This window comes from Ambystoma mexicanum, chromosome 11, assembly GCF_040938575.1.
Source record: "Ambystoma mexicanum isolate Mex_15411 chromosome 11, UKY_AmexF1_1, whole genome shotgun sequence".
NCBI lineage: Eukaryota > Metazoa > Chordata > Amphibia > Caudata > Ambystomatidae > Ambystoma > Ambystoma mexicanum.
The window spans coordinates 157777102-157790396 of record NC_090934.1 but is presented as its reverse complement, the minus strand read 5'-3'; the positions used below and the strand labels follow the sequence as shown (position 1 = coordinate 157790396).

The following is a 13295-nucleotide window of genomic DNA, read 5'->3' as shown; positions in this document are numbered from 1 at the left end:
GAAAGAGGAGGTAGAGGAAGAGAGGGTGGACAGGATTTCCTGAGTTTTAGTAGTAAAATGGGAGACCAAGGCCTGGGAGGGAACAGCTGAGGTAGATACTGCAGCAGGATTGGCCAGCTCCTTAAAGAATTTGAAAAGTTTGGCTGAGTTGTTAGAAGCCGCAGAGATGTGGGCCTGGATGTAGGCTCTCATCTTAGAGAGGACAGAGAGTCTGTACTGCCTTTGGAGCAGGCAGCAGGCCAGTTTGTCAGGGGATGCGCTAATGCCCTCCACTTCCTCTCTGCTGCCCTTGGCGGTGAGGTTGGAATCGTACCAAGAGTTGCACTTGGATTTGGGCTTCAAGCGGATCCTCATGTCCGGGGCAAGGACATCCCCAGAGTGTTATAGATAGAGAGATGAAGGTTAGAGAGCGCTGTGTCAGGTGTGAGTCAGCCAAAGGTGCAGGAGGAGGAGAGACAGTTGCAGCGAAAACCTCAACTGACACACGTCTCATGGGTCGGATGACCGAGAAGGTAGGCGCAAGTGCTGGAGTCGGCTTGACCTGCAGGGAAGAAAGAGAGAGGTGGGAAGAAAGGAGAAAGTGATCACTCCAAGGGAGCGGTATGGTGAGAGGGTTAGTGAAGGGGAGATCTGAGGAGATCAGAACATCCACAGTGTGGCCTGCAGAGAGAGTCGGGAGGGAAGAATAGAGGGAGAGAAAGAGAATCGCAGGGGTTACAAAAGAGTCCTGAAGAAGGGCTGGTAACATCCAGGTGGATGTTCAAGTCTCTGAGGAGGAGAAATTGAGAGGTAGAGGCAAGAAGCGAGGAGGAGAGGTCAGCCCACTCAGAGAGGAAGAGGGAGACCTGGCCAGGCGGCCTGTAGATAGTGGCACAATGAGAGAGAGGCCAGGAGAGATAGAGAGCCTGCAGACCAGGCATTCAAAGGAGGAGTAGTGCTGCCTTGGAATGATAGAAGCAGGTATCCACTCTGGGAAAATCAAGGCTACACCCCCACCAGTACGGTTAGTTCTGGCTTCTGAGAGGATCTTGTAGCCATCGGGAAGGAGAGTATCGAAACTCGTGACAGAGCTTGCCGTGAACCAAGTCTCGGTGAGACCGAGTACATCCAAATCAAGCTTTTTCAGGAGACTGCAGATGCTAGAGGAGTATTTTGAGTTGAGAGTAGCGATGTGGAGCAGGTTGCCACATTTGAAGGACTTCCGGGGAGGGGTACATGCCAAAGGTACACCCTGCAGAAGCTTTGGAGGTGCCTGAGGATGGGCAGATGAGGAAGGAAGAGAAGGCAGGGTAGTCAGAGAGGGGGAAGAGAGTGCCAGAGGGGTGGCAGAGGAGGGAGGCAACAGGGTGGCCAGAGAGGCAGCAGGGTTTCTGAAGAGGTGGCAGAGGAAGGAGGCGGCCGAGGAGCCAGAGAGGGGTAAGAAGGGATAGCAGAAGAGGAAAGGGAGTTGATCATGTGCGGGAAGCATTTATTAAAGAGGAGAGATTGGCCTAAGGGCCCTGGACCAAGACGGTGCTATTTAAGTAAACATTAATGTTGGTCTTAGAGGCGCGGAAGGAGGACAGGAGGGCCTAACACCGGGTGCCACCATTAATGGGAGAAGAGGAAAATGGAGAGCGAACTGAGACCATATGGGGGGGGTCCCTAGGCCTGGAGAGAGAATAACAAAGAGTATGCCGGTAAGGGTCTGTCTGGAGGAAGCACTGGTATAGGTATTGGCGATAGGGAGGCCTGGGTTGGAGACCAGGATGTCCATTTTGAGCTTCTACCTGCCCGACTTTGTGAGAGGGATAGGATAGTCGAAAGAAAAGCAGTTTGAAAAGATAGGTGAAAAAGAGAGCACCATATGTGGTGCCGGGTAGAAAGAGGTGGGGTAGGGAGAGAAGAGCCCAGGCAGGGTAGGGGGAGGGGAGGCTGTGCAGGGAGGACAGGGCAATAGGGAGGCACAACAAAGAACAAGAACAACATACCTACAAATCAGATGCAGTACAGAACCATCAGAAAGAAAAGAGCATAACAGGGAGCCTAGAAGTAGAGAATGCAGATGCAATACAGGACCAAAAGGAAAACGCAGAGGTCAGCAGATAACCTAGAAGTGAAGAATGCAGGCAATTGCAATGTGATGCCACAAACCGTGGATAGCAACACAATATAAAGAACCGTAGAGAGAAAACACTAAGTCAATACAGTCAACAGGGCACAGAACATAACAGGAACCTAGAATAAGAATACATGCAATGCAAAGTAATGCCAGAAAAACAGTGGAGCATTAGACAGTGTCAGAATAGTACACAATAGATCGAAGAGGGAAGGGCTGAGATGTGAGAAGAAGGAATGGAAACGCAGGAGGGGGGAACGGAACACAATGCCGGGGCCTACGATGCATGGGAGCGCATGCGGCTCGAGAAGCAAGGTAGTGCATGAGTTGTGCATTCCAAGTTGGGGGCTAAGTATTTGAGCACAGCACAATACAGCACACACAGATTCGACTTTCCCAAAAGGGGAGAAAAGGCTATGTTTTTTAGCACAGCACAATACACCACACCCTGATTCGACTTTCTTACAGGGGGAAAAAAGTTAAGTTTTCTAGCACGGCACAATACAACATGTTGGGAGGAACTCCCAGGTCCGAGGAGTTGGAGTGCCCAACACACTCCCCCAGAATACACGGAGGACTCAGTTAACAGCAAGTTCAACTGCGGTTTATTACAAACAAAATCAACAGGGACCAGCACAGGAACTGATAAAGATTCATGCACATCTCGCTCTTCCTTGGCTCGCAGGCCAGTTTTACTCTCGAATGGCGTCAGCATTTCGTCACAACTTGGGCCCTTCTCCAGCAAACCTATCGGCCCGGGGGATTTGGTATTGAGTATTCTACCATCTACGTAGGACATTATAGATATTATTCTACTGACCCTTGCATGTCAGGTGGCTACAACTATTACATTGATGCAGTGCTGTGGACTTACAATTGGTTCTGGCCCGTTGCTACCCACCCCTAGGATTGGCTAGAGCTGACGTCCCCAACCCTGGGACCGGAGATGGTTCTCAGCACCTTGTGTACCATTTCAAGGTAATGAGAACGATTATGTGTCTGTATTGTAACTTGTGTGTACCACTTTTGCCTTATGAGAATGCTCTCCAGTCCAGGGCAATACTTGTTTCATACTGGTTGCAATCCGTGTCTGGCTGTCTGAGATCAGCTCTCCTGTCCATTTTCTGCTTCAGCCATATCACGTGTTCCGAGACCACGGATTTGAGCTTTGCAGCTCTGAAGTTTGAGGATGTATTAGCATTTTCTGCTGCTGGTCCCTTGTCATCTGGGGATTGGAATGTCATCTAAATCTCTTGACCTTGCCTGCGGGCCTCGTCTCACACATCTTGCTCCCTGTGCAGTCTGGAAACAGCTTGGCTAGTCTCCTGCTCTGTGGCCTGAGGCCTTCTGTACTTTTCCTACAACCATTGTAATGTGGTTTCTACAATGTCCACGTTATACTATATTCCCCATAGATTAGTCACACTTGGCTCTGTCAGGTCACATAGGGCCTCCTGCAGTTCCATAGCGTTATTCGCATTTCAGCTTTGCTCAGGATCTCTTGTGCCTTGCAGTTCTGCATTGCTGCGTTTGGCTAATGGCAAGATAATAAAAGCAAATGACAGTATGTATATGTCTGTCCTCTAACTATAGAACTGTACGCTCGTGTTCTTCCTGTATTTGAGTGTTTGTGTCGCAAAGTGTGGATGGCACGTGTGCTTCATGTCTAATGTTGCTATGTTGTGGTGTCTCTCACGACGTCAGCAACATGGATTCTTGGTGCTTCCTCCAGGCTGTCCATATAGGTCTCTCTGACCATGGTCTGTGGCTCTTCTTCCACACCGGGATAGATCTGTACCACACCTTTTCTGTATGGCTGGCTGAGGAGATACCTCTCAATGTACTTATCAATCATTGGTCCATTGGGAATTCGTCCAGTGTTTCCTGGCTTTGTTTCTTGTCATGAATTTGGTAGGGGCGGGGGGTGGGCAGCCGAATCGCAAATCCCTTTATTTATATATATATATATATATATATATATATATATATATATATACACACACACACACACCACACACCACACACACCACACACACCACCCACACCCCACACACACACGACTTTCCCAAAAGGGGGGAAAAAAAGGCTAAGTTTTTGAGCACAGCACAATACAACATACCCAGATTCGACTTACCTGATCAGTCGCAGCAAGTCTACGGGTGCAGGCTAGGTGCTACCACAGCGGGCACCGGCAGACACCATTGGAGCTGTCCTTAGCCTCTGGTCCTTGGCCGAAGGGCCTGCCATGGCAGGGGGGTGCCATGGGTGGCCGATTTAAAGGGCCACACAACCAATGGGAGTGCAGTGGAAGGGAGAGAGGGCGGAGCGGGTACACAAACGCTGCAGTGCAAAAATACAACTTTTACAAATGTGCAACTTACTGTGCTACGGAGCACCTGTCCTCACCCCAGCACCGGAGAAGTTGACATTGGCATTGCCTAATGATGGTGGGGATGGCCTGTGGGGACAGGGGGAGAAATTACATGGTGGTGCATGCTTAACTGCTGTCTGAGAAGGGGCTCGGTCCGTGGGTCCTCCCGGTCCGAATAGGTCTAAACAGGAATTGCCCTTCTCTTCATCTGCCCTTCGCTTCGGACGCAGTCTTGATTGCACAAACACCTACGGCACTCCAGATCCTTGGTAATGAATTTACCTATTTCCTAAATAAACTAGACCTGGAGGCCAATGCATCAAAAATCTGTGGTTCTCGCCTGTCGCCAACCAGGGCAGAGAACTAAAACCCCGATATTGAGGTGTAATGCTTCTACCAAAGCTGTGGTGCAGGAGTTTGATTATTTGGGCATTCGTTATAACAGCACCTGATCAGGTGCAACCCATCTGGATAACTAAACACTAAAATCAAACAGGCAATTGGTGGGGTCTTTTGCTTCTCTGGAAGGTATAGGGCACAGCTTATGAACATGATGCTTGAAATGTACAATAAAAAACTCTATCAGTGGAGAATTATGGGGCTTCGCCTTGGGGTTTCGATTTTATAAATACCTAAATAAATAATAAAAACATAAAACTTTTAAAAAATCCTAAGCCTCCCACAATCTGCGCGGTGCATGAAGTACCTCGGGTTAACTTTATTGCGGATTACCTATGGTTGCAACCTGTCTTGCACTGGTTAAGAATTTGGAGTACTCCACAAGCAACTTTGACCCAATTATTAATCAGTGCATTGTTCGAGAATAGATCTGCACTAACCATACCCTGGTTTAAATACGTAAAAAAAATATTTTTACCAAAAATGCACTACATCACTTTATGCCCAACCATCTCCTAACAACGTCATAGAAAACAACTCCAATTTCATTACCAAGCTGCACGAGAAGCCTCAGAATTGGCAAAATCTAGCAATCACAGGTATGTAGGGATCTACTATCCAGCAGTAGTTAACCTGGTCGCTCCACATTTACGAAAGATCAATTATAAACCAAGTGAGATGCTTACTTTTTAGCGCGGGTGTGTCCAGGTGGTCGGGCACAACCGCTGATAACTCATGCCCTTTATGTGGTGCTGCTACTGAAGATTTGCTTCATTTTGTTATGTTTTGCCCGTCATAAACCCACATCAGAGCAACCACTCTTAGTCATTTTCTTAGAAATAAGGGCTTTGCTCGTGTATTGATGGTGGATTTTTTATATATGAGCAGTTAATATCAGAAATCTTGTTTGGAGACTTCTTGAACTGTGACCACTTGTTATTATAGACACGTACTCTTGGCATTTTATTAATATCAGTTTTGAAGAACTGGCATATCATTCAGTATTTTCATTTTGATTAAGTTTCAAATTCATGTTCTCTTTTAAAAAATCTTTTTAAGTGTAGAAGTTATTTAAATTGTGATATATATGCCATATATTTTGTGACGGCATCATGTACGAAAACACAGACAACAGATTCAGAGTTCAAACAGTAGTAATGTAGTAACTCAAATGTCGGTATAGTTGAAGGCCTAACATGCCCTATGCTAAGGTGGGATATCCCTACCTGAATGAAACTAAGGAAAGTTTGAGTCGAAGAGTTCAACTTAAAAGTTTGCCTGTGTCCAAATTCTATGCCTGCCCTCACAACTAAAGCTAACAATGTTTAGGGATGTCAATAATGAAAGAAATGGTGATCAACACAAAGTTCTGAGCTTCTTCCAGCTCTTAGCTTTCCTTCTCAGCTCCCTGTCCCCAGGTTAAAGGAGGTTCCATAAAGGTCTCACGATTACGTTTCCAAGTTCAGACAATATACTCATGCACAATTCTCAGGGTTCCCTTCCCCAAGTTCAATATAACACAGTTCAAACGAAAAGCTTAGGGTCCCCTGCCCCAAGTTCAAAGCAACATAGTTCAAAAGGAAATGGTCTTGAGGCTCCGTCCTCCAGACAGCATTTTCAGTTGATCAAGTTTCAGGGTTCCCTTCCCAAGACTTCAACGTAGCAACTGGTATTTGTTTTAGTCTTTTCAAAACGGTTCAATACCACTCAGGGCTTGTTTCACAATCTCTTTTAGTTTTCACAAATTGGGGCTCACTGATCTAGGCACAGTTGTCAAACCACACAGTCCACCCATCACAAGTCACCCAACCCTGATCACTAGGCTCCTCAGCCCACACATGTTCTTCTGCACTTGCACCTGTGTTCAAAGTCACATTCACTTAGCTCCTCTTTGTTGGCCTCTTGGCTTTATGTGCAGGCTTACATGCCTATGGCTTCTCCTATTTAGCCCCTTGGCTTTTCCACCATGTGTCACACACCTCTTGCCAGTCTTTGGCCTTGCCACACTTCATATAGCACTCTTACACACTTGCGCTCTTTTCCTTATGTGTCTTTCACATGGCTACTTTCCCTCTGGCTTTCATCTGCCATTTGCTTTGCCCATAAAGTTGTGTTCAATTGAGTATTCAATGTGCTTAAATTCAGGTTTTCCTTCAGTTCGATATTCAACATGTATAATTCGACTTTGTTTCGAGTTTTAATTCTGTTCGGTATTTAATATGCATAATGCAGCTTAGTTGCAAGTTTTCATTTAGTTTGGTATCGCAGATACATCATTCAAGTTAGTTTCAAGTTTTCGTTTCATTTGTTACTGAAGTACTTATCCGCAGCCAGTAGCACCGCGGTCTTGTGTGGCTCTCCCTGACACTCACCGGTCCTCAGCGTCTTTCCCGGTGGCTCCCGTGGCTTCCTCCTCATTCTACGGTCAACGACCATCTTCTGCGAGTCCCGTTCACCCGCCAGCTTCAGCTCTGCATACGCTGGCAACTCTATTGTCTCTACAGGGACCCGGACAGCTGTGCTGTTCTCTGGTTCCCCATGTTTACACATGCAACCCCTTGATAAGTTGCAGGTGTGCAATCTTAATGGGATTGCCTGGCCATAATTTAAGGGACATGCCTGACCCTCACAGTCCTCTGCAGGCATCTTCCTCCTCCCAGTACTACAGTGGTAAAATGTATTTTTAGTGTTCATTACTCTGTCACCTCTTGCTCATTTCAGTACTAGAGTGGTAAACTAGGTTACTAGTGTTCACTACTCCTAGCTGCTTCTTCCTCGTTTCAGTACTGTCCGATTAAAAAATGAGGGAAACTGGCTTACAATAACCTATAAAGGTTTGGGGAGGATTAGGTTGATCTACAATGGAGAACGAGGGATACCAGGTCTTCTTCTTCTTCCTCTTCTTCTTCTTCTACTTCCTCTTCTTCCTCTTCTCTTTTCTTCTTCTTCTTTTCTTCTTCTTTTCTCCTTCTTCTCCCTCTTTCTGATGCTTTTAGAATGATAGTATGTCTGGGCACATCCGTGGTCAGTTGGACAGGTATAGCAATACCCCCACAACTGCCTCAGTGATACAGGGTTCTCCCTAAAAGGGAAATGCAGAATACTGCGTCGCACCTGAGAACATCTCGTCTCAGTTCCCAAGGACCCTCCACCCAGGTGATCCTCCCTCACTGCTCCACCCCTAGGGTCTGGATCCAAGAGCGATGACATTTCCTTGGCCACCTGAGAGGAGGACCAAAGGGGAGTAGATGTGAAGACACCCTGAGGTTTCTCACAATTTACACGCACTATTAGTACTGTGTTAACCTTTCATCTGCAGAATTTGCATGGCATGTAGTATTTGGAAATTGCCTGTAAGCTTTTAAATGTGTGCTTTTAACAGGCAAACATTTATGGCTTAGAAGCCTTTTAAGAAATGTGATTATTTGTTTCTATATTTATGCACTATTTGCACTTTATTAATACCAGATTTTAAACATGTGTATATTATTTAGCTTGTGTCTGGTGTTTGCAAGTTGTATATGTGTTTTTTTTTTTTTCCCCATGTAAACCTTTGTCATAGAAGCCGAAATAAAGTACCATGGATTGATTGATATTTTCATAACCACATGACTGATCTTACAAAGAATCTACAGCGCTCCTATGTTTGGGTGATGTTGTTTCTGAGCTCTTTTTTTACATTTTTTTTTAGTAATTTGTACTGCGCTATCCATGGACCCGAAGGCTTAAAGTTGCCAAAAGGACACACACTACACAACACATAGACACCAAGAGAATGGCGGAACTACAACTAAGAAGCTAGAGAATGGGAAAGTTAGTTAAGGTGCCAAGTCTTCAGTTTCTTTTTGAAAACTTCAGTAGATTTAATGCCCCTGAGATCGGGTGGGTAATCAATTCCAAGTTCTAGGAGCCGCATGCAAAAAAAAGCTGTCTTACTGGCCTTAACAGTGTTAGATTTCGGAACATTAAGCAGATCAGTGTTATTAGACCTAGGCACCTAAGGGGGCCCTTTTCGTTGATCAGGGCCTGAAGGTACGCCGGCATGTACCTTCGATTTTATTTCGTATACTAATTAGAATAACTATCCAACACCAATTTTTCAGATACAATGCAGAGAAAAAAGTTCAACGCCTGAGTTTAGTCGAGTTTAAACATCGCACAAGGAACAGGTTTTGAAACCTTTTTTGGGCCTAGCTGAAAAGACATCAGGATCCAGTCTGGTCTGGCAGGCAGGCAGCACCGTACAACCCCATCGTACTTCTTGGGGTACAAGACAACTCGGACGATAAGAGATGGAAGCTATCCCTAACTCCAAGAACCGGTAACAACCCATGATTTACGTACTGCCAGGACGGTGTAAGCACTATATGTGGGTGGCAGGAGAGTGGTAAGAGCCAGGAGAGACAAGCTGGACCAGGTTTTCGTTAGACAAACTGAGCAATGCTCACAAGAAAAAGGGAAGACTTCCAAAATGGCAGTAGGACAGGCTCAGGAGAAACAGGAAGTGTAACAAAAGCATCGGACATTAGCAAGGAATTCACACACAACTGGCAGAGTCAGCTCTGGAGAGGGTTGGGTCACAATGTGGTCCTTGGCACCATCACGTTTATTCGCTGTAGCCAAGACGAGACGCAGTCGTAGCGCCATCCTTGCCCCTGGCAACGGACCATGCATAGTGAACTGCGAATATAGGGAGCTGCACCAGCGGTCCCCCAACGCCCTCGTACTGAGCAGGACATAGTGGCCTCCATACTGGGGAACAGCCGTGGTAGAGAATGCCACGTGCGTGGTGGAAGATGACCCTGGGTGGCGGCCAACCTAAATGCCACACCGTGTAGCACCACCAGCCCCAGAGATGGAACCGGCACCGCAGGTTACCAGGCGCTGTGACACCTGTGTTATCAATCCAAGGATTTTTAGCGTTAAATCATCACTTTCTACTTGGTGGGTGCTCTTTTGGGCTTTGTTGTTGTTCTATTAGAGTGATTATTTATAGCTCTTCCTCAGTTGTCTTTGTCTTCTTGCAGTGAATGTACCAAATGCACTTGACTCTGGCTACATAATAATAATAATTTAGCATTTATATAGCGCTACAAACCCTCAGGTATCTGAGCACTGCTTATTATTACCCACAGTGTGTGCTGCTCATTTATCGAGCTCGGCCCTCCTGGGATTCGAACCTGAACCTGCATTGGGCGCTCTACTTGCTGTGCTAACATGTGTTGGAGATAGATTGTCTATTCACAGTAGCCTCAAGTCCTGTTTGCTAGCGTCAAGGACATTATTGTTGTTTGGTGTGAAAGTCTCTAGGATATGATGTGGACAACCTTTAATTTTGATGCTTGTTTCACTGTTCCATGTGGCTGATCTAGACATGCCAAAGTTCGGTTCTATGTCCTTTTTTTTTGCTTTTTGTAGGTTGCCTTACACAAAGACCGATTTATTTCATGTGCACGGGTGTATCTACATGCCTGTGCATGTTGGCAGAGTGATGTGTTCAAGAAACGAAATGGGGGCCGGATCTAGAACACAGGCCATGTGCTGGCGTGCTTGGCTTGTATAGAAACAACTATACATTGGAGCTGTCTAGTGTTATTCCACAGGATGATGAAGTTACGGGGTTGGGATTTGTTTCAGGCATGGGGATTAATGGACAACAGGAAGCTAGTTGTCAATTTGCATGGGTCTATGTTACAACAGCAGCAGCAAAGGGAGAAGGTGAGAAGTGGTGGCTGAGATAAGGAAGCACTGATCAAACATATCAAATCTTTCCTTCAGGACTGTAGTCCTTACACTGTCCCTCCATCCGCTAAGTTTGGCCTTCCTGGCAGTGTACAGAGAGTCGCTCAGTCATTGAGGTTTTAAGAGCCCCACACTTCTTGCTTTGCTCTGGTAGCTTTCATGTAGATTTGCTTCGCTGCAGGGCTTTACAGGAGGGGCTGGTCACTTGCCTCACTTAGATCCTTGCAAGGATCATCTGAGGCAGTGGGATTGCTGAGGGATGCCCCTTCTTGGATTGCTGTTGACAGCTTTGACTCAGCCACCTCCACCAGCTCAGCAGTCTGCATAGCAGGCCAGTTCCAGGCCAACCCATTCTCTCCTCTGATCCTTCCTCCCTCCTCTCCTCTTCTGTTCTACTTGTATCTTTCATTTCCTCCTTCTGAACATCACCCTTCTTTTTCTCCTTGACCTTTTGCAATTGTGGGCTTTCACCACCTCTACACTCGTGTTCACTCCTCCAATTTCTAATCAGCCCTTCCTTTTCTCCCTTCTCTCGCCCTTATCTCCTTTGGTCTGCATGTTGATGTTCAATCCTTCTCCTCGCCTTCCCTCAGATTCTCAACCCCCTCTGCCCCTTTTGATGCTCTCCCTTCTACTTCCTCTTGTCCCCCTTTTTGTTGCACCTCATTCTCTCCACAACTCCTTTCCTTAACCTTTCCCTTACCACCACCTGCCTTCTCTTCTCCTTAGTTCATATATCTCCTTCTCCCCTTACCTGCTGCTCTGCCACACCAAAGCACGCACATTCTGCTTCCAACTCCTGACTCCCACTCTACCTGTAACTTTCTGCTCCCTTTTTATAGTGACGTGGGCCTGTCTGTTGCACAACTAATTGATATTGGTTAGCCTCAGCAGGGTCTTTGGTTGTGACATACTCCGGGATTGGCTGTTCAGTACAGCACGTTAAGTCCCGCAGATACATCTAGTTTTGTTGCACGCACTAGCAGGCATCCGTGGCACGAGTCTTCAGGACATTTTAAGAAAATGGCTGGTCTGGTTGGTTGATCAGGACAGACGGTGGAGGCTTACACTGCTGTGTGCAAGTGCTGGCCAAACTGCAGTCTCAGATCTGTGTAACACCTGTAGTTAGTGGGCAAGAGTGAGGCCCATGAGCATTGCCTCTTGCCAACCTATTGGTTGATCTTGGGCCATCCTTGAGTCATGGGCTTCCCTGGGAGTGGACCCGCCATGGAAAGTATTCCTTGATCCAGTGGCAAGCATAAAGTTCTCTGGACATGAAGCTTGTTTTTCAAAGAATCGGGAATTGCTGAACGGGATTTGTTGACAGTAGTATGGGATACTTGGGCAAGGGCAGGGTCCTCAAGTAAGGCTAGAAACGTGCAGTGGGGTGGGGGCTAGAAATGGGCTTGGGAGCTCTGGAATCCACCATGTACATCGTCCATGGTCTACTTCGTGGGGCAGGCGGTGGTCCCCTTTCACCATGGCCCCTCTTTCCCCGTCTACTCTAAGGCCTGCGACTTTGCCACAGATTCCAGGCGAGGGGAGCATGGCGTATCAACAGTTTACCCCCAAACATAAATCAATCATTGCAGGCATTCATTCCATGGGAAACGCAGATTGCATGAAAGTTCCCCAAAAAAACAATAATAATTTCAGACCTTTTCCCCCATTTTATTTCTCAGGTCAATTGCAAGAGCCGCCCCGGAATGTGACTTTTCACACGAAGAATTTCACAGTGTTTATTAAATGGCTTCCAGGATTGGGATACCCTGAAGGGGTTCGGTACTCCGTAAATTGCAGGTAATGTTTATATTTTTGTTACATTGACTGTTACATTCCTATTTTATTTTTTTATCCAGCCACTAGCAGGTACCTGAGCTGTCAACATTTCATCCCGATGAAAGATAAGTTATGGGTACGTAGAGGAGACATTCAAGATTACACTGGGTCATTATTGCTCATTTCAGCCGAATGGTCCATTTATTTTCAAAGAGAAGTGTTCTGTGTACTCAATATATATATTAATATGGATTAATTTCAGAGTTTCGTACAGAGCCACAGACAGAAACTTTCTCATTCACAGTTTCGATGCACTCGGCTTTCAACTTTCACTATAATTTCACAATGAAATGCAAACTCCTTTCAAATGTAATGATTTATTTGTTTGCTTGTGTTTGTGTGAGAAATTGCTTCTTCTCCTGCTCCAGTCATTTCGTGCTCTGGACCGCAGTCCCTCGAACACCAATTCACTAGTGTGAAAACGTACCCGTGTATTTCCCACTATGGGGGTTCTTCTCCAAGTCCCCCACCGTGCTGAAACAGGAGTAAAAACCATGCCTAAAGGATTTCAGCACTGGGGGTTTTAATGTTTTTGGGTGGGTGGGGAATGGAGTGAGGGCACGTGATACCATTTCTGTTCATTCCACACAATTCGCTCAAGCTGCCAAAATAAGAAGGCATTTAGTGCGCCGTGGACTTTTATTTTTTTATTTTTTTAATGCTGGCGTAAATGCATTGGATTCCTATGGCGCTAAAAGCTGGCAGATTGCTTAGAGACCCGGGTGGACTGCATCCAGCCATGTGCACATGGCGGGAGGCTTTTACTCTGGTGTGCACAAGGCATGCAAATCCGGGTCCCAGATTTGCATGCATTATTTGCACTTCAGGTTGCAGACCATGAAAATG

The 13295-nt window shown here is 46.2% G+C and overlaps 1 protein-coding gene across 1 annotated transcript in view; it reads left to right on the top strand.

Moving 5' to 3' along the window:
• The window catches only part of IFNLR1 (interferon lambda receptor 1), a 425551-nt gene that overhangs the window by 136575 nt on the left and 275681 nt on the right, over nt 1-13295 (top strand). Inside the window, exon 2 of the mRNA XM_069622685.1 lies at nt 12293-12410. Within this exon, the coding sequence (XP_069478786.1) occupies nt 12293-12410 (118 nt within the window). The remainder of the gene's footprint in view (nt 1-12292; nt 12411-13295) is intronic.